At 44.7% G+C, this 24,207-nt stretch overlaps 1 protein-coding gene across 4 annotated transcripts in view; it reads right to left on the reverse strand.

Moving 5' to 3' along the window:
* The window catches only part of amph (amphiphysin), a 146,771-nt gene that overhangs the window by 87,721 nt on the left and 34,843 nt on the right, over positions 1–24,207 (reverse strand). For all 4 annotated transcript variants that reach the window (XM_055867596.1, XM_055867595.1, XM_055867594.1 and 1 more), the window contains exons 2-3: positions 21,664–21,744; positions 9,308–9,362 (exon numbers count right to left, since the gene is read on the reverse strand). In XM_055867596.1, the coding sequence (XP_055723571.1) occupies positions 9,308–9,362; positions 21,664–21,744 (136 nt within the window). The remainder of the gene's footprint in view (positions 1–9,307; positions 9,363–21,663; positions 21,745–24,207) is intronic.

Raw genomic sequence — 24,207 nt, forward strand, 5'->3', positions numbered from 1 at the left:
TTGTCCCGGTGCTGCCCCTTGTCCCGGTGCTGCCCCTTGTCCCGGTGCTACCCCTTGTCCCGGTGCTGGCCCTTGTCCCGGTGCTGGCCCTTGTCCCGGTGCTGGCCGTTCATTTAGGGGATGTTAGTTTTAGGGTGGTCAATGGGAGGGGAAGACAGAAGCGGGGAGTGACTATGGTGATGTGGGGACAGCGTCCAGAGCCGGAGCCACCACCGTGGTCAACTGCCCACCCAGACCCTCCCCTGGACTTTGTGCTGGTGCGCCCGGCGTTCGCACCTTGAGGGGGGGGGGGGTTCTGTAACGGTCCTGACCTGTTTTATGTTGTTTTTGTATGTGTTTATGGTCAGGGCGTGTGTTTTGGGTGGGCAGTCTATGTTTTCTGTTTCTATGTTGGTTTTGGGTTGCCTGGTATGGCTCTTAATTAGAGGCAGGTGGTTTGCGTTTTCCTCTAATTAAGAGTCATATTTAGGTAGGGTGTTCTCACTGTTTGTTTGTGGGTGATTGTCTTCCGTATCTGGGTTATGTCTTGCACCATACGGGACTGTTCGGTTGTTCGTTCGTTTATTTTGATGTAGTCTGTTTCCTGTCCGTAAGTGTTACGTTTAGTTATGTAAGTTTATGTTCAGGTTTCGTCTACGTCGTTTTCTTGTTTTGTATTTTTGAAAGTGTTTTGTTTTTTCGTGTTGCCATCGTCATGTTAAATAAAAGATGGCTTATTTCCCTAATGCTGCATTTTGGTCTGATGATCCTTCTCTCCTCTCCTCGTCCGAGGATGAGGAGAGCGACAGCCCTTACAGAATCACCCACCAAACTAGGACCAAGCGGCAAGGGAGTGCTCAACAGAGCAATAAGGACTCCTGGACTTGGGAGGAGATCCTGGACGGTAGAGGACCTTGGGCTCAGCCAGGGGAATATCGCCGTCCCAAGGAGGAATTGGAAGCAGCGAAGGCTGAGAGGCGCTGGTATGAGGAAGCAGCGCGGCGACGCGGTTGGGAGCCCGTGAGTCAGACCCAAAAATTTCTTGGGGGGAGGCACACGAGGAGTGTGGCAAAGCCGGGTAGGATACCCGAGCCAACTCCCTGTGCTTACCGTGGAGGTAGAAGGCGTCGTACTGGTAAGACACCGTGTTATGCGGTAAAGCGCACGGTGTCCCCAGTACGCGTGCTTAGCCCAGTGCGGGCTATTCCACCTTGCCGCACTGGGAGGGCAAGGTTGGGCATCGAGCTGGATGTCATGAAGCCGGCCCAACGTATCTGGCCTCCAGTACGTCTACTCGGGCCGGCGTACATGGCACCAGCCTTACAGGTGGTGTCCCCGGTTCGCCTGCATAGCCCAGTGCGGGCTATTCCACCTCGCCGCACTGGCAGGGCTACGGGGACCATTCAACCTGGTAGGGTTGGGGAGGCTCGGTGCTCAAGAGCACGTGTCCTCCTTCACGGTCCGGTAGACCCGGTGCCACCTCCATGTACCAGTCCTCCGGTGGCAGCCCCCCGTACCAGGCTGTCTCTCCGGGTTCTCTCTCCAGCTGTTTCCTCCTCTCCAGCGCAGCCAGTGCCTAGACCACGCACCAGGCTGTCTCTCCTTCTCCTTCCTACAGAGCCGTCCTGCCATGACCAGCCAGAGCCGTCCTGCCATGACCAGCCAGAGCCGTCCTGCCATGACCAGCCAGAGCCGTCCTGCCATGACCAGCCAGAGCCGTCCTGCCATGACCTGCCAGAGCCGTCCTGCCATGACCTGCCAGAGCCGTCCTGCCATGACCTGCCAGAGCCGTCCTGCCGGGACCTGCCAGAGCCGTCCTGCCGGGACCTGCCAGAGCCGTCCAGCCGGGACCTGCCAGAGCCGTCCAGCCGGGACCTGCCAGAGCCGTCCAGCCGGGACCTGCCAGAGCCGTCCAGCCGGGACCTGCCAGAGCCGTCCAGCCGGGACCTGCCAGAGCCGTCCAGCCGGGACCTGCCAGAGTCCCTCAGCCGGGACCTGCCAGAGTCCCTCAGCCGGGGCCTGCCAGAGTCCCTCAGCCGGGGCCTGCCAGAGTCCCTCAGCCGGGGCCTGCCAGAGTCCCTCAGCCGGGGCCTGCCAGAGTCCCTCAGCCGGGGCCTGCCAGAGTCCCTCAGCCGGGGCCTGCCAGAGTCCCTCAGCCGGGGCCTGCCAGAGTCCCTCAGCCGGGGCCTGCCAGAGTCCCTCAGCCGGGGCCTGCCAGAGTCCCTCAGCCGGGGCCTGCCAGAGTCCCTCAGCCGGGGCCTGCCAGAGTCCCTCAGCCGGGGCCTGCCAGAGTCCCTCAGCCGGGGTCTGCCAGAGTCCCTCAGCCGGGGTCTGCCAGAGTCCCTCAGCCGGGATCTGCCAGAGTATCTCAGCCGGGACCTGCCCCTTGTCCCGGTGCTGCCCCTTGTCCCGGTGCTGCCCCTTATCCCGGTGCTGCCCCTTGTCCCGGTGCTGCCCCTTGTCCCGGTGCTGCCCCTTGTCCCGGTGCTGCCCCTTGTCCCGGTGCTACCCCTTGTCCCGGTGCTGGCCCTTGTCCCGGTGCTGGCCCTTGTCCCGGTGCTGGCCGTTCATTTAGGGGATGTTAGTTTTAGGGTGGTCAATGGGAGGGGAAGACAGAAGCGGGGAGTGACTATGGTGATGTGGGGACAGCGTCCAGAGCCGGAGCCACCACCGTGGTCAACTGCCCACCCAGACCCTCCCCTGGACTTTGTGCTGGTGCGCCCGGCGTTCGCACCTTGAGGGGGGGGGGGGTTCTGTAACGGTCCTGACCTGTTTTATGTTGTTTTTGTATGTGTTTATGGTCAGGGCGTGTGTTTTGGGTGGGCAGTCTATGTTTTCTGTTTCTATGTTGGTTTTGGGTTGCCTGGTATGGCTCTTAATTAGAGGCAGGTGGTTTGCGTTTTCCTCTAATTAAGAGTCATATTTAGGTAGGGTGTTCTCACTGTTTGTTTGTGGGTGATTGTCTTCCGTATCTGGGTTATGTCTTGCACCATACGGGACTGTTCGGTTGTTCGTTCGTTTATTTTGATGTAGTCTGTTTCCTGTCCGTAAGTGTTACGTTTAGTTATGTAAGTTTATGTTCAGGTTTCGTCTACGTCGTTTTCTTGTTTTGTATTTTTGAAAGTGTTTTGTTTTTTCGTGTTGCCATCGTCGTGTTAAATAAAAGATGGCTTATTTCCCTAATGCTGCATTTTGGTCTGATGATCCTTCTCTCCTCTCCTCGTCCGAGGATGAGGAGAGCGACAGCCCTTACAATAGTACACATCATTTTGGTCTGTAAAAATTGAATAGTTGTGTGAAAATATCAGCTTGATTCCCCTTGCAGGAGCTGACCAGTCATAGTGAAAAAAATGATGTTCATTTGTATATTTGACATTTTAGTCATTTAGCAGTTAATGCATTGAGGTACGACAACCACTTGTGCATTCTCATTTCGATGCCAAACCCACCACTGGTGTGCATGGCCAAAGAGCTCTATTTTCATGTCCTCCAATACATGTTAACGTCTGGAGTTGGCTAAACAGCACTGACACTTGGATTGGAATCGGTGCTTTGGTCAGATGACATGAAAACTGAGCTCTTTGGCCACGCACACCAGTGGTGGGTTTGGTGTCGAAATGAGAATGCATGAGCAGGAAAGAAATAACATACTGTACAGTACATACTGTACAATATGGTGGTAGACCTTGATGTTATGGGGCTATTTTGATTCCCCTGGAATTCCCCTTTACAAAGTACCAGGATATTTTTGCCAAAAACCTGGTTGCCTCTGTCAGGAGGCTGACACTTGGCTGCAAGTGGATCTTCCAGTAAGACAATAACCCCAAGCACACATCAAAATCCACAAAGAAATGGTTAATTGGCCACAAAAATCTACATTTTGCAATGGCCATCTCAGTCTACGGACTTGAAACCCATTGCAAACCTACGGTTTGTATTGAATAGGAGAGTCCAAATGCGCAGACGAAGGATATCAAGAATCTGGAAGGATTCTGTATAGAGGAATGGTCTAAGATCCCCCCCCCCCCCCCCCCCCCCACAATGTGTTCTTCGACTCATAAAATATTTTAGAAAAATATTAACCAAAGGTTATTATAGTCTTGTGTTTCCATATTCGTTTTTATTTCTATTTGTTTTCAGATTTTTGTTTAGTTTCATTTAGTTTTCAGATCCACTTTACTAGTTTTATTTACTTTCAGTTTTATAAAAACATTTCTATTTCATTTTTATATAATTTAGTTTTAGTTGTTAGGGACAAAAAGTAGCACATGCTTGGGAGGCTAGGAGCATTTAAATGTTGTATAGTTTTTGTGCTTTTGGTGGTCATTTTCTGCCAGTGTGGGGCAGTAATGCAGGTTTAAAGGTAGACTCAGTGAGATGACGTACAGTAGATGCACAAAGTAAACAGTTGTAGTGGGTAGACAACCAGGAGCGTTCTCCACTGTTTTGGTCCCGTAGCTACCATGTTGTAGCAGCGTGCACATGCGCAGACACTCTGTGTGACTGTGTGAGAGCAAAGTTTGGCATTATGCTCATCTCGAGCGGATCAATTTTGTCAAGTCGTCACCGCCTTTCAAAGTGTGTTGCATTCTGGGGATAAAGAAATTGTCTAACTTGCGCCTACATGTCAACTGCATGAACTTTACAAAAATCGTGTGATCAAAGGTCATGAAGTTTTGACTGCAGTCGACTGCAAGTTTCTGCATTTGCTCTTCACCAACTTCATTCTGCAGCTATTTCCTGCATTGTGTACAAATGTGTTATTCAATGCGTTTCAATAGTAGTAAAGGCCAAATGCAATGTTTAAAATGATTGTGTATATACACTACCATTCAAAAGTTTAGAGTCACTTAGAAATGTCCTTGTTTTTGAAAGAAAAGCAAATAAAATAACATCAAATTGATCAGAAATACAGTGTAGACATTGTTAATGTCGTAAATTACTTTTGTAGCTGGAAACGGCAGATTTTTTAGGGAATATCTACATAGCAAAACACCAGTCTCAACGTCAACAGTGAAGAGGCGAACATTTAGGCAGAGTTCCTCTGTCCAGTGTCTGTGTTCTTTTAATCTATTATTTTTATTGGCCAGTCTGAGATATGGCTTTTTCTTTGCAACTCTGCCTAGAAGGCCAGCATCCTGGAGCCGCTTCACTGTTGACGTTGAGACTGGTGTTTTGCGGGTACTATTTAATGAAGCTGGCAGTTGACGACTGGTGAGCCGTCTGTTTCTCAAACTAGACACTCTAATGTACTTGTCCTCTTGCTCAGTTGTGCACCGGGGCCTCCCACTCCTCTTTCTATTCTGGTTGTAGCCAGTTTGCGCTGTTCTGTGAAGGGAGTAGTACACAGCGTTGTACGAGATCTTCAGTTTCTTGGCAATTTCTCGCATGGAATAGCCTTAATTTCTCAGAACAAGAATAGACTGACGAGTTTCAGAAGAAAGTACTTTGTTTCTGGCCATTTTGAGCCTTTAATCGTACCCACAAATGCTGATGCTCCAGATACTCAACTAGTCTAAAGGGCAGTTTTATTGCTTCTTTAATCAAAACAACAGTTTTCAGCTGCGCTAACATAATTACAAAATGGATTTCTAATGATCAATTAGCCTTTTGAAATGATAAACTTGGATTAGCTAACACAACATGCCATTGGAACACAGGAGTGATGGTTGCTGATAATGGGCCTCTGTACACCTATCTAGATAGACGTTTCCAGCTACAATAGTCATTTACAACTTTAACAATGTCTACACTGTATTTCTGATCAATTTGATGTTATTTTAATGGACAAAAAACGATATTTTCTTTCAAAAAACAAGGACATTTCTAAGTGACCCCAAACTTTTGAACGGCAGTGTATATCTTTTTTATACCTACAGTGGTCTTAAAATTCCAAATCAAATGGCTAAATGATCAATTTTATGACCATCTTAAAATAATTCCATATGTTAGCTTAGCAGATATTGCGATCTAAGGGCTTAGACCTACAGAGGTTAGGGTGTTTTTATGAGACCCTCGAGGAACATGACCAAAGACGTGACTTAAACTGGAACCAATTTGCTGTGATTCATGTGTACAGTGGATATATACAGATAAATGTGATATTTACACAACAACAAAAAGCTTGAAAACCCCATTAGAAAATATTTTTGAATTTTGCCCCCCCAGAAAACTAAGACTGAACATAATTATTTAATTTTGGAGTCAAATATAATAGTTTCGGTATATATACATTATTTTATATCAGTTTACTAAATAGTTTTGTTGTTGTTTTAGTTTCCAATAATAATCTTGAGACGAACAACCACCGATATAAACAAAAACTTCTGACATTTTTAGAACTGTATTGTTAGCTATACGGAAGACCGGTAATGTGGAGATGTTCCTATTGAAACATATATATATTTTTACGTTGCTAACTTGTTTAATTAGCTTAGTAAATATTTTTTTTAGGGGACCCTACATGGGGCCCAGACCCCAAGTTTGGGGACCACTGTACTAACCTCTTTCTACGCTTGCTTCCTCTCGCTCTTTGTCTCCTCTGCTTCCCCCTGCATGCATTGCAGCCTGCCTCAGCCTCACCTATGAGTACCACACCCAGTCATTGGCCACATGACTGTCTGTCTCAGTAGGCTACTCTCTGTTATTATGAGAACTTAGTAGCCACATTTTTTTCAACTGCTGAGGCAGGCTCCGTTTAACGTTTGCTTCTTACTTCATCCGTCTAGCTTGCTAAATAATACTAGCCAGAATAGAACTCTGACCTGGGGTACCTCAGGCCCTAGGCATGTGACGCGAGAGGGCGGAGATAGCTGTTTTAGAGAGTGGTGAGTGTGTTGCTAAAAAGGAAAACCCGGGAGGCAAATTTTGGAGGATGCAGGCGAACATAACTAACAAACCACTTTTCATGAGTCCACTCATTCGCAAAGACGCAGGCGCGTTACAACTCAGTCAGATCAAGAATATAAGTGTTCTGAACTTTGATCAATGCTGGGAGCAATATTAAGATGTTGACCCGTAATTTATTATCTTTATTGTGTACAAAATAGATATTTTTTTAATATTTTTTTTTATAATTAGAAAATAATACCAAGGTCTGGACGTCGGGGTCCTCATGTAGTTACGGCCCTACAGGGGTGTCAATCATTTTGACCCCTACCTTTTTAGAGAAAAAAAGTATTACATGTTCAACTAAATCTCTTTCTCTGAGCAATTGTATTAGTATAAAATAATATAATTTCCCCATTTTTTTGGAGCAGACAATATAGCTCAGTTTTTGAAATATGTATACAGTCATTTTTGCTCATCTTTATCAAAAGGTGTCAATCATTTTGGACCCCACTGTTGGTAAATAGGTTACTGTTCATCAAAGTACATGTGAGCATCATACACAATATGGCATGTGAGGGCTTTCTGTCTTAATACTTTGTGTTTTTCTGTTGATCCAGCACATATGTGACATTCCAAGAAGTGGATATTAATCACAGATCTTTCAGAAGTGAAAATAAAACGATCTTCCACATTAAAGCAGTTGCTATTTGTGTTTACTTTCCACTGTAGGCGTTTAGATATAGGCTCACATAGGGCACATATGTTCAAAGGATTAGACGACTGCCATGCTCTAGCGTGTACGTATATGTTTGCTTGTGCACATGTACGGTGCATTCGGAAAGTATTCAGACGCCTTGACTTTTTCCAAATGTTGTTACGTTACAGCCTTATTTTAAAATGGATGAAATCGTTTTTTCCCCCTCATAAATCTACACACAATACCCCGTAATAACAAAGCAAAAACTGGTTTTTAGACATTTTAGCAAACGTATTAAAAATGAAAAACTGATTATCACATTTACATAAGTAAATGTCTTCTTGGGTATGACGCTACAAGCTTGGCACATCTGTATTTGGGGAGTTACTCCCATTCTTCTCTGCAAATCTTCTCAAGCTCTGCCAGGTTGGATCAGGAACGTTGCTGCACAGCTACTTTCAGGTCTGTCCAGAGATGTTCGATCGGGTTCAAGTCCGGGCTCTGGCTTGGCCACTCAAGGACATTCAGAGACTTGTCCCGAAGCCATTCCTGGGTTGTCTTGGCTGTGTGCTTAGGGTCGTTGTCCTGTTGGAAGGAGAACCTTCGCCCCCAGTCTGAGGTCCTGAGAGCTTTGGAGCAGGTTTTCATCAAGGATCTCTCTGTACTTTGCTCCATTCATCTTTCCCTCTATCCTGACTAGTCTCCCAGTCCCTGCCGCTGAAAAACATCCCCACAGCATGATGCTGCCACCACCATGCTTCAATGTAGGGATGGTGCAAGGTTTCCTCCAGACGTGACGCTTGGCAGTCAGGCCAAAGAGTTCAATCTTGGTTTCATCAAACCAGAGAATCTTGTTTCTCAAGGTCTGAGAGTCTTCAGGTGCCTTTTGGCTCCAAGTGTGCTTTCCAACTCCATGTGTGCTTTCATGTGCCTTTTACTGAGGAGTGTCTTCCGTCTGGCCACTCTACCATAAAGGCCTGATTGGTGGTGCAGCAGAGATGGTTGTCCTTCTGGAAGATTCTCCACAGAGGAACTCTGGAGCTCTGTCAGAGTGACCAACGGGTTCTTGGTCACCTCCCTGACCAAGGCCCTTCTCCCCCCAATTGCTCAGTTTGGCCGGGCGGCCAGCTGTAGGAAGAGTCTTGGTTGTTCCAAACTTCTTCCATTTAAGAAAGATGGAGGCCACTGTGTTCTTGGGGACCTTCAATGCTGCAGACATTTTTTGGTACCCTTCCACAGATCTGTGCCTCGACACAATCCTGTCTCGGAGCTCTACAGACAATTCCTTCGACCTCATGGTTTGGTTTTTGCTCTGACTGTCAACTGTGGGACCTTATATAGACAGGTTTGTGCCTTTCCAAATCATGTCCAATGAATGGAGTTTACAGCAGGTGGACTCCAATCAAGTTGTAGAAACATCTCAAGGATGATCGATGGAAACAGGACGCACCTGAGGTCAATTTCAAGTATCATAGCAAAGGGTCTGAATACTTATGTAAATAAGGTATTTCTCTTTTAAATGTTAGAAATTTGCAAAACATTCTAAAAACTTGCTTTCGCTTTGTCATTATGGGGTATTGTGTGTAGATTGATGAAGAAAAACATGACATTTAATCCATTTTAGAATAAGGCTGTAATGTAACAAAATGTGGAAAAAGTCAACGGGTCTGAATACTTTCCCAATGCCCTGTATATGTGTGTTTTCACCTATGAGTGAATGTGTATCTTGCGTAAGCATTTGCTCTGCTGAGGCTTATCTTGTACAGCTGCCAGGTATGTGTGTGTGTGTGTGTGCCTCACCTTTTACAGCCGCCAGATATGCCTTCATCTCCCTCTGCAGCCGGGAGCCCTCCGTCTGTAGAGAGAACAGCAGACAAATGCATGAGGGCTGAGTGTCACACACACACACACACACACACACACACACACACACACACACACACACACACTTTACTGGAAGAACAGCTACCCACATGCATCACACAAGTTGTGTAATGAAGCTAATGGTAACATAATGTAAAATGTCACACATCCTTCCAGAAGTAATAGGCTGTACCAAATGACATCGTATATTTACTCCCAAGACTGATCTCAAACCAGTCGCAAAGATAAGCAATCTTTCAGTTTGATTTAGCGTCAGGGGCTGAGGCTAAAAATCTATTTGTCTCAGAAAGCAATAATATTAGCCATCGTTCCTTTCGTTTATTAATGTTTAGTTCTGTATATTAATTTTAAAGAGGCGCATAATGATTTTATCTAGCTGAACATTTTGGAAGAACTGATTGCAAACATTCCATTATGGCCACGGTAGGTAAGTAATGCTGTAATTTCAGGACCATGGACAGGGGATGGCTAATTGAGGGCTACTCATGCCTACACACACACACACATGTTGTCCATGGTCCTGAAATGACAGCACTGCTTGTACAATTGATGCAGTGCTGTGGGAGTAAGGGGGTTGAGGATATTTTATGAAGACAACAGTGTCCCATAGCTTTTTTCTCATTCAGACACACAAAGACACACAGACACACTAGAGTGTATAAGTAGGTAATCTTGCTATGCACACCCCCACACAGACACGCACACACACACACTCGCTCAAAAAAACATACACGTGTAACGGGGGTTAGTGTGCTGCTAACAGCTTAGCTTCCTCCACTGTCCGACTGACCAATACTGGGCTCGAACCAGTGATCCCTCTGCTTCACAAAACAATGTGCAAACCAATCGAGCCATACACAATGTACATCTTGGATGACTCCATCGGCGACATTTCACGCTAGCTGTGGAGTGAGCTTACGGTACTTTCTTAACACTATTACACATGCATAATAAATAAGATGTACACACACACACACACACACACACACACACACACACACACACACACACACACACACACACACACACACAGTCTCTCTCTGAAAGACCCATCACAGCAACCTATGGATATTTACCATTCGGGTCTAAACTGACACAAATTAACCACTAAATGTCACTTTTGGCTATGGCTGTATCCTACACAGCATCCAGCTGCCATCTTGATCTACTGCTCAGGTCTACCAGTGTCGTCAGTATTCGGGATTGCATCAGAATGCAACGAAGCGCTACAATTTGTCACAGCGGAGAGGAGGGACTGGCAGTGGACAGATGGAAGGGGACAGAGTTAAGGCATAGATAGGGATAAAAAGGGATGCTAAAGAGCCAAAGATGGGACACCCCTTTAACAAATGTTTAACATTAGATGTTCACAGGGAGAGATTTGAAAGAGGCAAATGTAGAGAAAGGACATGGAGAGCAGTGAGGGAGAGGAAAAAAGGGACGAGCAAAAGGGGACGAGGAGAAAGGGGGAAGGGTAAGGAAGGCCAGTTTACTATGTAAAACCACCCTGGTGTTATTAAGCACTCTAATCAGGATTATATAGCACAGGCGGGGAGACAGGGAGAGAGAGAGAGCTTTGTGATTTCAAAGAAGCATTCGACTCGGTATGAGGGCCTGCTATACAAATTGATGGAAAGTGGTGTTGGGTGAAAAACATACGACATTATAAAATCCATGTACACAAACAACAAGTGTGCGGTTAAAATTGGCAAAAAAAAACAAATTTCTTTCCACAGGGCTGGGGGGTGAGACAGGTATGCAGGATAAGCCCCACTTTCTTCAACATGTACAGTTGAAGTCGGAAGTTTACATACACACCTTAGCCAAATACATTTAAATTCAGTTTTTCACAATTCCTGACATTTAATCCTATTTGAGTCAATTGGAGGTGTACCTGTGGATGTATTTCAAGGCCAACCTTCAAACGCAGTGCCCCTTTGCTTGACATCATGGGAAAATCAAAAGAAATCACCCAAGACCTCAGAAAAAAAACTTGTAGACCTCCACAAGTCTGGTTCATCCTTGGGAGCAATTTCCAAATGCCTGAAGGTACCACCTGAAGGTACCACGTTCATCTGTACAAACAATAGTACGCAAGTATAAACACCATGGGACCACACAGCCGTCATACTGCTCAGGAAGAAGACGTGTTTGGTCTCCTAGAGATGAACGCACTTTGGTGTGGAAAGTGCAAATCAATCCCAGAACAACAGCAAAGGACCTTGTGAAGATGCTGGAGGAAACAGGTACAAAAGTATCTATATCCACAGTAAAACGAGTCCTCAGCAAGGAAGAAGCCACTGCTCCAAAACCGCCATTAAAAAGCCAGACTACGGTTTGCAAATGCACATGGGGACAAAGATCGTACTTTTTGGAGAAATGTCCTCTGGTCTGATGAAACAAAAATAGAACTGTTTGGCCATAATGACCATCATTATGTTTGGAGGAAAAAGGGTGAGGCTTGCAAGCCGAAGAACACCATCCCAACCATGAAGCACGGGGTGGCAGCATCATGTTGTGGGGGTGCTTTGCTGCAGGAGGGACTAGTGCACTTCACAAAATAGATGGCATTATGAGGCAGGAAAATTATGTGGATATATTGAAGCAACATCTCAAGACATCAGTCAGGAAGTTAAAGCTTGGTTGAAAATGGGTCTTCCAAATGGACAATGACCCCAAGCATACTTCCAAAGTTGTGGCAAAATGGCTTAAGGACAACAAAGTCAAGGTATTGGAGTGGCCATCAAGGTTATTGGAGTGGCCATCACAAAGCCCAATCCTCAATCATATAGAACATTTGTGGGCAGAACTGAAAAAGCGTGTGCGAGCAAGGAGGCCTACAAACTTAACAGTTTTCACCAGCTCTGTCAGGAGGAATGGGCCAAAATTCACCCCACTTATTGTGGGAAGCTTGTGGAAGGCGTTTGACCCAAGTTAAACAATTTAAAGGCAATGCTATCAAATACTAATTGAGTGTATGTAAACTTCTGACCCACTGGGAATGTGATGAAAGAAATAAAATCTGAAATAAATCATTCTCTCTACTATTATTCTGACATTTCACATTCTTAAAATAAAGTGGTGATCCTAACTGACCTAAGACAGGGGATTTTTACAAGGATTAAATGTCAGGGATTGTGAAAAACTGAGTTTAAATGTATTTGGCTAAGGTGTATGTGAACCTCCGACTTCAACTGTACCTAACAATACACACAAATCCCCCAAAATTAAAAGAAATGAAGAAATATCAGAACGAGCAATGTCAGAGTCCGGATTACATATGACCAATGTTGGAATCAAATCCACAACCCTGATGTTGCAAGTACCGGACCGTGCTCCAACTAACTGAGCCATAATTTGATTAACAATATTGTAGTAGTAAGTAAGTAAGCCCTGTCCAAGCCAAATGGCCCATAGGGCAGGAGCTTATCTCCTGTTTCTGCAATGTGAGGCAGCTTGATGAACAAGTAAATGTCCTGGACAGGAGGACACTAGTCTGTCGCAAGGCCTTACCCCAAATCTATATGTACTTAAAGGATATAATGCCTTCAGAAAGTATTCATACCCCTTGACTTATTCCACATTTAGTTGTGTTACAGCCTGAATTCAAAATAGATTATGTATTTTTTCTAACCCCACTACATACAATACCCCATAATGCCAAAGTGAAAACATGTCTTTAGAAATGCTTGCTAATTTATTAAAATACAGAAATCTAATTTATATAAGTATTCACACCCCTGAGTCAATACTATGTAGAAGCAGCGTTGGCAGCGATTACAGCAGTGAGTCTTTTTGGGTAAGTCTCTAACAGCTTTGCAACATGGATTGTACAATATTAGCTAATTATTCTTTTAAAAAATGTCAAGCTCTGTCAAGTTGATTGTTGATCTTAGCTAGACAGTCATTTTCAAGTCTTACCATAGATCTTCAAGCCAATTTATGTCAAAACTGTAACTAGGCCACTCAGGAACATTCAATGTGGTCTATGTAAGCAACGTCAGTGTAGATTTGGCCTTGTGTTTTAGGTTATTGTTCTCCTGAACGAGGAATTCGTTTCCCAGTGTCTGTTGGAAAGCAGACTCAACCAGGTTTTCCACTAGGATTTTGCCTGTGCTTACAGCACTGTATTCCGTTACTTTTTATCCTAAAAAACTCCCTAGTGCTTGCCGATGACAAGCATACTCATAACATACTCATGTAGCTCAGTTGGTAGAGCACGGCGCTTGCAACACCAGTGTTGTGGTTTCGATTCCCATGGGGGACCAGCATGAAAAAAAAGTATGAGAATGTATGCACTCTGGATAAGAGCGTCTACTAAATTACATAAATGTAAAAACATGAATGATGCAGCCACCACCATGCTTGAAAATATGAAAAGTGATGTGTCGTGTTGGATTTGCCTCAAACATAACACCTTTGTATTCAGGACAAAAAATTTTTTTTGCAGTATTACTTTAGTGCCTTGTTGCAAACAGGATACATGTTTTGTACTGGCTTCCTTTTTTAAACTCTAATTTAGGTTAGTATTGTGGAGTAACTACAACATTGTTGATCCATCCTCAGTTTTCTCCTATCACAGCCATTCAACTCTTAACGGTTTTAAACTCACCATTGGCCTCATGTAGTGACTTGGGGTATTGATACACCATCCAAAGTGTAATTAATATGCTAAAAAGGGATATTCATTGTCTGATTCCTTTTTGTTTACCCATCTACCAATAGGTGACCTTCTTTGTGAGGCATTGAATCTGTGTTTGAAATTCACTGATCTACTAAGGGAACTTTCATATAATTCTATGTGTGTGGTACAGAGATGAGGTAGTCATTCACAAATCATGTTATTAAACACTATTATAGCACACAGTGAGTTCATGCAACTTATTATGTGACTTGCTGAGAAAAGTTTTACTCCTGAACTTAGTTAGGCTTGTCATAAGAAATGGTTGAATACTCATTGACTAAAGACATTTTCATTTGTATTTAATTTCGTAAAAATAAAAATATATATAATTCCACTTTGACATTATGGGGTATTGTGTGTAGGCCAGTGACAACAAATCTACATTTAATCCATTTTAAATTCAGGCTGTAACACAACATTTGGAAAAAGGGGTGTGACTTCAAAACATCTTAACTACTTGTGACTGTAGGAGAATTTGCAAAAGTCACTTTTTGGCACTCTGCCACTGTGTGCATTCCAAGATGTGCTGTTCATCAACAACAACAAAAATCTCTCAAATTTTGTGAACAAATTTGTTTACATCCCATTTCTCTTTTGCCAGGGTAATCCATCCACCTGACAGGTGGCGTATCAAGAAGCTGATTAAACAGCATTATCATTACACGGGTGCACCTTGTGCTGGGGACAATAAAACAATGCCACACATGCCTCAAGTTTTGAGGGAGTGTGCAATTGGCATGCTGACTGCGGGAATGTCTGCCAGAGCTGTTGCCAGATAATTGAATGTTAATTTCTCTACCAACGTTGTTTTAGAAACTTGTGCAGTATGCTCAACCAGCCTCACAACCGCAGACCACGTGTAACCACGCCAGCCCAGGACCTCTACATCCGGCTTCTTCACCTGCGGGATCATCTGGGACCAGCGACTCGGACAGCTGATGAAACTGTGGGTTTGCATAACTGAAGAATTTCTGCACCAACTGTCAGAAACCGTCTCAGGGAAGCTCATCTGTGTGCTCGTCGTCTTCACCAGGATCTTGACCTGACTGCTGTTCGGCGTAGCTGACTTCAGGAGGGCAAATGCTCACCTTCGATGGCCACCGGCACACTGGAGAAGTGTGCTTTTCATGAATTAATCCTGGTTTCAACTGTACCAGGCAGATGTCCTACAGCAAGTTTTTTTCTCATTCTTTTTTTTCACCTTTATTGAACCAGGTAGGCCAGTTGAGAACACATTCTCATTTACAACTGCGACCTGGCCAAGATAAAGCAAAGCAGTGCGACAAAAACAACAACACAGTTACACATGGGGTAAACAAACGTACAGTCAATAACACAATAGAAAAATCTATGTACAGTGTGTGCAAATGAAGTAAGATTAGGGGGGTAAGGTAATAAATAGGCCATAGTGGCGAAACAATTAGGATTTAGCATTAACACTGGAGTGATCGATGTGCAGACGATGATGTGCAAGTAGAGATACTGTGGTGTAAAAGAGCAATAAAAAATAATAAATAAATAACAATATGGGGGTGAGGTAGTTGGGTGTGCTATTTATAGATGGGCTGTGTGCAGGTACAGTGATCGGTAAGCTGCTCTAACAGCTGATGCTTAAAGTTAGAGAAGGAGATAAGTCTCCAGCTTCAGTGATTTTTGCAATTCGTTCCAGTCATTGGCAGCAGAGAACTGGAAGGAAAGGCAGCCAAAAGAGGTGTTGGCTTTGGCGGATGACCACTGAAATATACCAGCTGGAGCGTGTGCTACGGGTGGGTGTTATTATGGTGACCAGTAAGCTGAGATAAGATGGGGCTTTACCTAGCAAAAGTTATAGATGACTTGGAGCCAGTGGGTTTGGCGACGAGTATGTAGCGAGGGCCAGCCAACGAGAGAATACAGGTCGCAGTGGTGGGTAGTATTGTCACGACTTCTGCCGAAGTCGTTGCCTCTCCTTGTCCGGGCGGTGTTCGGCGGTCGACTTCACCGGCCTTCTAGCCATCATCGATCCATTTTTCATTTTCCATTGGTTTTGTCTTGTCTTCCCACACACCTGTTGTCAATCCCATTCATTACCTGTTGTGTATTTAACCCTCTGTTTCCCTTCATGTGTTTGTCAGAGATTGTTTTATGTCAAATGTTGTTTTATTGGTGTATAGGTGTGCGACGGGTCCTCGTACCCATTTTTATTTGATGTATGTATATTTCTCGTGTTTGGAGCATGTCATGGACATTTATTAAAAGTCTCCATCTACATTTCGTTTACTCTCCTGCGCCTGATTTCCCTGCCACCTATACACACGACGTTGACAGAATCTCTGACAAACACATGAAGGGAAACAGAGGGTTAAATACACAACAGGTAATGAATGGGATTGACAACAGGTGTGTGGGAAGACAAGACAAAACCAATGGAAAATGAAAAATGGATCGATGATGGCTAGAAGGCCGGTGAAGTCGACCGCCGAACACCGCCCGGACAAGGAGAGGCAACGACTTCGGCAGAAGTCGTGACAAGTATATGGGGCTTTGGTGACAAAGTGGATGGCACTGTGATAGACTACATCCAATTTGCTGAGTAGAGTGTTGGAGGCTATTTTGTAAATGACATCGCCGAAATCAAGGATCGGTAGGATAGTCAGTTTTACGAGGGTATGTTCGGCAGCATGAGTGAAGGAGGCTTTGTTGTGAAATAGGAAGCTGATTCTAGATTTTGGATTGGAGATGCTTAATGTGAGTCTGGAAGGAGAGTTTACAGTCTAACCAGACACCTAGGTATTTGTAGTTGTCCACATATTCTAAGTCAGAACCATCCAGAGTAGTGATGCTAGTCGGGCGGGTGGGTGTGGGCAGCAATCGGTTGAAGAGCATGCATTTAGTTTCACTAGCATTTAAGAGCAGTTGGAGGCCACGTAAGGAGTGTTGTATGGCATTGAAGCTCATCTGGAGGGTTGTTAACACAGTGTCCAAAGAAGGGCCAGAAGTATACAGAATGGTGTCATCTGCGTAGAGGTGGATCAGAGAATCACCAGCAGCAAGAGCAACATCATTCATATATACAGAGAAAAGAGTTGGCCTGAGAATTGAACCTTGTGGCACCCCCATAGAGACCGCCAGAGGTTGGACAACAGGCCCTCTGATTTGACACACTGAACTCTATCAGAGAAGTAGTTGGTGAACCAGGCAAGGCAGTCATTTGAGAAACAAAGGCTATTGAGTCTGCCGATAAGAATGAGGTGATTGACAGAGTCGAAAGCCTTGGCCAGGTCGATGAAGACGGCTGCACAGCACTGTCTCTTATCGATTGTGGTTATGATATAGTTTAGGACCTTGAGCGTGGCTGAGGTGCCCCTGTGACCAGCTCAGAAACCAGATTGCATAGAGGAGAAGGTACGGTGGGATTCGAAATGGTCGGTAATCTGTTTGTTGACTTGGCTTTCGAAGACCTTAGAAAAGGCAGGGTAGGATAGATATAGGTCTGTAGAAGTTTGGGTCTAGAGCAGGGATGTCAAACTCATTTCGCATCGTGGGCCACATACGGCCTAGGGAGATGTCAAGTGGGCCGGACCATTAAAATTATACCATACTCTGCTATAAATAACCAAAATATCATGTCTTTCCTTTGTTTTGGTGTAAAGAAGCACAAGAACATTAGGAAAATATTGAAATTTAATGAACTATCCTTTTACAAAACATTTCATGAAACACCTCATATTTCCTTAGACAAATGTGCAATTTACTTTTATCATTCACAAATATTCATTGCAACTGATCCCACTGATTGTACAAAGGCACAAAACTTTAATTGGTACTGAAAAATATAGTAATGCACTTTAAGATTAAATGAGACTTTTAAAGAAAGGAATTTTTAAACCACTTACACATACGCATATAAAATCTAAATGTAATCCCTGCGTACACCTTACAAACTAAGGAGAGTGATTTTAAATGTGTAATGAAGAAAGTGTTCGCCTGTCCTGTAAATCTGTAAACTTCATACATGAAACATACATACACATACAATACATACTGAAAATTTATGGAGTTGTATGAACAGTAGAATTCCATCACACAACTTTTGTTTTGAAGCTGCTGACTAACATTAAAGTGCACATTTTTTAAATCACCACAGTAAGGATTCATCTTCACAGAGCTGTATTCTTTCAATGCAAACAGTATCTAAGGCAGCATTTTAAAGGTGTTAGTCTAGTCTGGACTTGTATTTGTTCCTGAAACTTGGCATCTTTTGGCCTGTACAAGTGCATCAACACCAGGTGTCATGTCCTGACTAGCTGTCACTTTCAGAATGTCATTTAAGTGCTTGTTTGTGAGCCTTGAACGCATTTTTGTTTTATTGATATTCATCACTGAGAAAATTTGTTCACAAAGGTAGGTTTTCCCAAACATGCACAAAATTTTAGCAACCAGGGCTGTTAATTTGGGGTACCCTGGTAGTAGATACTGATAAAAATCTGTCCAGACCTACAGAGGCAAATTTGCCCTTCAAATCTGCATCACACTGCAAATCAATTATCTCTAGCTGAATTTCGACCGGCAGATCAGAAGCTTTAACTGTGAAAGGTGAGCGAAAAACTGAAAATTCTGTCTCAAGTTTACCAAATACCTGAAAACGTTTCTCAAACTCCCGCAGTAGTCCTGCAATTTTGTCTTTGTACCGTTTCATGTCCGCATCAGGTCTGGTCACACACACATCTCTCAGACAGGGGAAATGAGCAGGGTTGCCAAAAAGAGTGCGCCCCTTAGCGGATAATCCATGAATTGCAGCGAATTAAAAATATTAATTCCATGTCTTTTATGCATTTTTTCCACTTTCAAATTATCCTGCGGGCCTGATCGAACCTCCTTGGGGGCCGGTTCCGGCCCGCGGGCCGTATGTTTGACACCCCTGGTCTAGAGTGTCTCCCCCTTTTGAAGAGGGGGATGACCATGGTAGCTTTCCAATTTTTGGGGATCTCAGACGATACGAAAGAGAGGTTGAACAGGCTAGAAATAGGGGTTGCAAAAATTTCGGCAGATCATTTTAGAAAGAGAAGGTCCAGATTGTCTAGCCCAGCTGCTTTGTAGGGATCAATTTTACAGCTCTTTCAGAACATGTGGGTGAAGGAGAAACGGGGGGAACTTGGGCAAGTTTCTGCGGGGGGTGCAGATCTGTTGGTCGGGGTAGGGGTAGCCAGGTGGAAAGCATGGCCAGCGGTAAAAAAATGCTTATTGAAATTATTGATTATCGTAGATTTATTGATGGTGACAGTGTTTCCTAGCCTCAGAGCAGTGAGCAGCTGGGAGGAGGTGTTCTTATTCTCCACGGACTTTAGTGTCCCAAAACCTTTTGGAATTAGTGCTACAGGATGCATATTTCTGTTTGAAAAAGCTAGCCTTAGCTTTCCTAACTGACTGTGTATATTGGTTCATGACTTCCCTGAAAAGTTGCATATCGCGGGGGCTATTCGATGCTAATGCAGTACGCCACAGGATGTTTTTGTGCTGGTCAAAGGCAGTCAAGTCTGGGGTAAACCAAAGGCTATATCTGTTCTTAGTTCTACATTTTTTGAATGGGGCATGCTTATTTAGCACTTTTAAAGAGCAACCAAGCATCCTCTACTGACGGGATGAGGTCAATATCCTTCCAGGATACCTGGGCCAGGTCGATTAGAAAGGCCTGCTCGCTGAAGTGTTTGAATTGTTTTAGGGAGCGTTTGACAGTGATGAGGGGTGGTCGTTTGACCGCGGACCCATTACAGATGCAGGCAATGAGGCAGTAATTGCTGAGATCCTGGTTGAAGACAGTAGAGGTGTATTTAGAGGGCAAGTTGGTCAGGAGGATATCTATGAGGGTGCCCATGTTTACGGATTTAGGGTTGTACCTGGTTGGTTCCTTGATAATTTTTACAGGAGCAGCCAACAAGTGCTCAGCATATGTGGGAACTCCTTCAAGACTATTGGAAAAGCATTCCTCATGAAGTTGTTTGAGAGAATACCAAGAGTGTGCAAAGCTGTCATCAAGGCAAAGGGTGGCTACTTTGAAGAATCTCAAATATAAAATATATTTTGATTTGTTTAACACTTTTTTGGTTACTACATGACTCCATGTGTGTTATTTCATAGTGTTGATGTCTTCACTATTATTCTACAATGTAGAAAATAGTAAAAATAAAGAAAAACCCTTGAAACTTTTGACTGGTATTGTACCTTCAAATAAAAGGTGAAATTACAGCCAAATGATGTTTATGAGAAATGCTCTAGTTTGATTGGATGGGCAGTTTGTCATATTTAAAGTTACAAGAGAGAAAAGAGAAACACATTTAATATAAAGTAATTAGTTAAAACATCAATCAAAAAGGGCACTTTTTAGATAGTAGGGCAAAATGGCAGGTGCTTCGGCACCATTAGGGCTCCATCTGCTGTCCAAATACATGTATGAAACAAGGGTGTCTGGAGAAGGAATCCGTTCACCAGGCATCAGAGTATTGTTTTTAATTTATATGCAATCAGAGAAACATCAGGTCCCATTTTGAGAGTCTGGGAGAACTGGACCGGGGATCAAACTCCAACCTTCCAATCTCAGGGCCGACACTCAAAACAAAAGGCCACTGAGATGGTACCTGACAAAATGACGTAATACACTGCTCAAAAAAATAAAGGGAACACTTAAACAACACAATGTAACTCCAAGTCAATCACACTTCTGTGAAATCAAACTGTCCACTTAGGAAGCAACACTGATTGACAATAAATTTCACATGCTGTTGTGCAAATGGAATAGACAAAAGGTGGAAATTTTAGGCAATTAGCAAGACACCCCCCAAAACAGGAGTGATTCTGCAGGTGGTGACCACAGACCACTTCTCAGTTCCTATGCTTCCTGGCTGATGTTTTGTGCTGTAAGCACAACCCCCCACCTGTGGACGTCGGGCCCTCATACCACCCTCATGGAGTCTGTTTCTGACCGTTTGAGCAGACACATGCACATTTGTGGCCTGCTGGAGGTCATTTTGCAGGGCTCTGGCAGTGCTCCTCCTTGCACAAAGGTGGAGGTAGCGGTCCTGCTGCTGGGTTGTTGCCCTCCTACGGCCTCCTCCACATCTCTTGATGTACTGGCCTGTCTCCTGGTAGTGCCTCCATGCTCTGGACACTACGCTGACAGACACAGCAAACCTTTTTGCCACAGCTCGCATTGATGTGCCATCATGGATGAACTGCACTATCTGAGCCACTTGTGTGGGTTGTAGACTCCATCTCATGCTACCACTAGAGTGAGAGCACCGCCAGCATTCAAAAGTGACCAAAACATCAGCCAGGAAGCATAGGAACTGAGAAGTGGTCTGTGGTCACCACCTGCAGAATCACTCCTGTTTTGGGGGGTGTCTTGCTAATTGCCTAAAATTTCCACCTTTTGTCTATTCCATTTGCACAACAGCATGTGAAATTTATTGTCAATCAGTGTTGCTTCCTAAGTGGACAGTTTGATTTCACAGAAGTGTGATTGACTTGGAGTTACATTGTGTTGTTTAAGTGTTCCCTTTATTTTTTTGAGCAGTGTATAATACAATAGAACAAAGACATTGGCCTTCCTCACCTCCTGTCGCTTGAAGTTCTGGACGGCTTGATCAAAATGGTCATCTTTCGTCTCATCCGCCTTTCCCAGTTTCTGCAGTACCTGGAACCAAAATAACACAAGATGTTCAAAGACAGTCTGTGAAATAAGCATCAATTAGCCACTTTTGCTGCAAAGTACATCCGGTTTGGAGCGAGCGGTCGCATTCGCATTCGCTCCGCAGGTAGTATAACTTTTCATTACATTTCATTAGATTTCATTATAGTACAACGGTTTGATTTGTCTAATCTTAGCAACTTCTTCTTAGCTAGCTACATAGCCGTCTTTGTATCAAAGATAATTGCGTAATTATCGTATTTCGTCGTCCTAACGCAGTCTACACTGCTATCTGCCCAGCAGCTAGCCAGCTAGCCAGCTAGCAAACGTCCACCGTCTACCGAATAGCAGCACTGTAGAAACTATTACACTCAACGGAACGACTTGATTAGTGTAGTGTTAGCTAGCTACATAGTTGTCTTTGCTGTCTTCGTATCCAAGATAATTGGGTAGTTCAGAGTGTGTAGTTTTAGAGTGATTATCTTAATTTACCGAGGTTAGCTAGCCAGCTATTTGTCGTCCTTAACGTAGGAAACACTGCTAGCTAGCCAACAGCTAGCCAACGTCTACCGAATAGAACTTCCGCACTCAACAACCCGGTCGCATTCCGCTTCGCTCCACAGGTAGTATCACATTTTCATTTCATTTCATTACAGTACAACGGTTTGATTTGTTTGATCGTAGCTAGCTACATAGCTAGCTACATAGCCGTCTTTGTATCAAAGATAATTGTGTAGTCTAGAGCGATTTTCTAGGTTAGCTAGCCAGCTATTGTCGTTCTTTTAACGCAACGTAACGTAATCAACACTGCTAGCTAGCCAGCTAGCCACCGAATAGCAGCACTGTAGCAGCACTGTAGAAACTATTACACTCAACGGAACGACTTGATTAGTGTAGTGTCAACAACGCAGCCACTGCCAACTAGCCTACTTCAGCAGTACTGTATCATTTTAATCATTCTAGTCAATAAGATTCTTGCTACGTAAGCTTAACTTTCTGAACATTACATTCGAGACTTGTAGTCCACTTGTCATTCCAATCTCCTTTGCATTAGCGTAGCCTCTCCTGTAGCCTGTCAACTATGTGTCTGTCTATCCCTGTTCTCTCCTCTCTGCACAGACCATACAAACGCTTCACACCGCGTGGCCGCGGCCACCCTAATCTGGTGGTCCCAGCGCGCACGACCCACGTGGAGTTCCAGGTCTCCGGTAGCCTCTGGAACTGCCGATCTGCGGCCAACAAGGCAGAGTTCATCTCAGCCTATGCCTCCCTCCAGTCCCTCGACTTCTTGGCACTGACGGAAACATGGATCACCACAGATAACACTGCTACTCCTACTGCTCTCTCTTCGTCCGCCCACGTGTTCTCGCACACCCCGAGAGCAGCTGGTCAGCGGGGCGGTGGCACCGGGATCCTCATCTCTCCCAAGTGGTCATTCTCTCTTTCTCCCCTTACCCATCTGTCTATCGCCTCCTTTGAATTCCATGCTGTCACAGTTACCAGCCCTTTCAAGCTTAACATCCTTATCATTTATCGCCCTCCAGGTTCCCTCGGAGAGTTCATCAATGAGCTTGATGCCTTGATAAGCTCCTTTCCTGAGGACGGCTCACCTCTCACAGTTCTGGGCGACTTTAACCTCCCCACATCTACCTTCGACTCATTCCTCTCTGCCTCCTTCTTTCCACTCCTCTCATCTTTTGACCTCACCCTCTCACCTTCCCCCCCTACTCACAAGGCAGGCAATACGCTTGACCTCATCTTTACTAGATGCTGTTCTTCCACTAACCACATTGCAACTCCCCTCCAAGTCTCCGACCACTACCTTGTATCCTTTTCCCTCTCGCTCTCATCCAACACTTCCCACACTGCCCCTACTCGGATGGTATCGCGCCGTCCCAACCTTCGCTCTCTCTCCCCCGCTACTCTCTCCTCTTCCATCCTATCATCTCTCCCCTCTGCTCAAACCTTCTCCAACCTATCTCCTGATTCTGCCTCCTCAACCCTCCTCTCCTCCCTTTCTGCATCCTTTGACTCTCTATGTCCCCTATCCTCCAGGCCGGCTCGGTCCTCCCCTCCCGCTCCGTGGCTCGATGACTCATTGCGAGCTCACAGAACAGGGCTCCGGGCAGCCGAGCGGAAATGGAGGAAAACTCGCCTCCCTGCGGACCTGGCATCCTTTCACTCCCTCCTCTCTACATTTTCCTCTTCTGTCTCTGCTGCTAAAGCCACTTTCTACCACTCTAAATTCCAAGCATCTGCCTCTAACCCTAGGAAGCTCTTTGCCACCTTCTCCTCCCTCCTGAATCCTCCTCCCCCTCCCCCCCCCTCCTCCCTCTCTGCAGATGACTTCGTCAACCATTTTGAAAAGAAGGTCGACGACATCCGATCCTCATTTGCTAAGTCAAACGACATCGCTGGTTCTGCTCACACTGCCCTACCCTGTGCTCTGACCTCTTTCTCCCCTCTCTC

The sequence above is a fragment of the Salvelinus fontinalis genome, chromosome 17 (assembly GCF_029448725.1).
Source record: "Salvelinus fontinalis isolate EN_2023a chromosome 17, ASM2944872v1, whole genome shotgun sequence".
Classification (NCBI taxonomy): Eukaryota; Metazoa; Chordata; class Actinopteri; order Salmoniformes; family Salmonidae; genus Salvelinus; species Salvelinus fontinalis.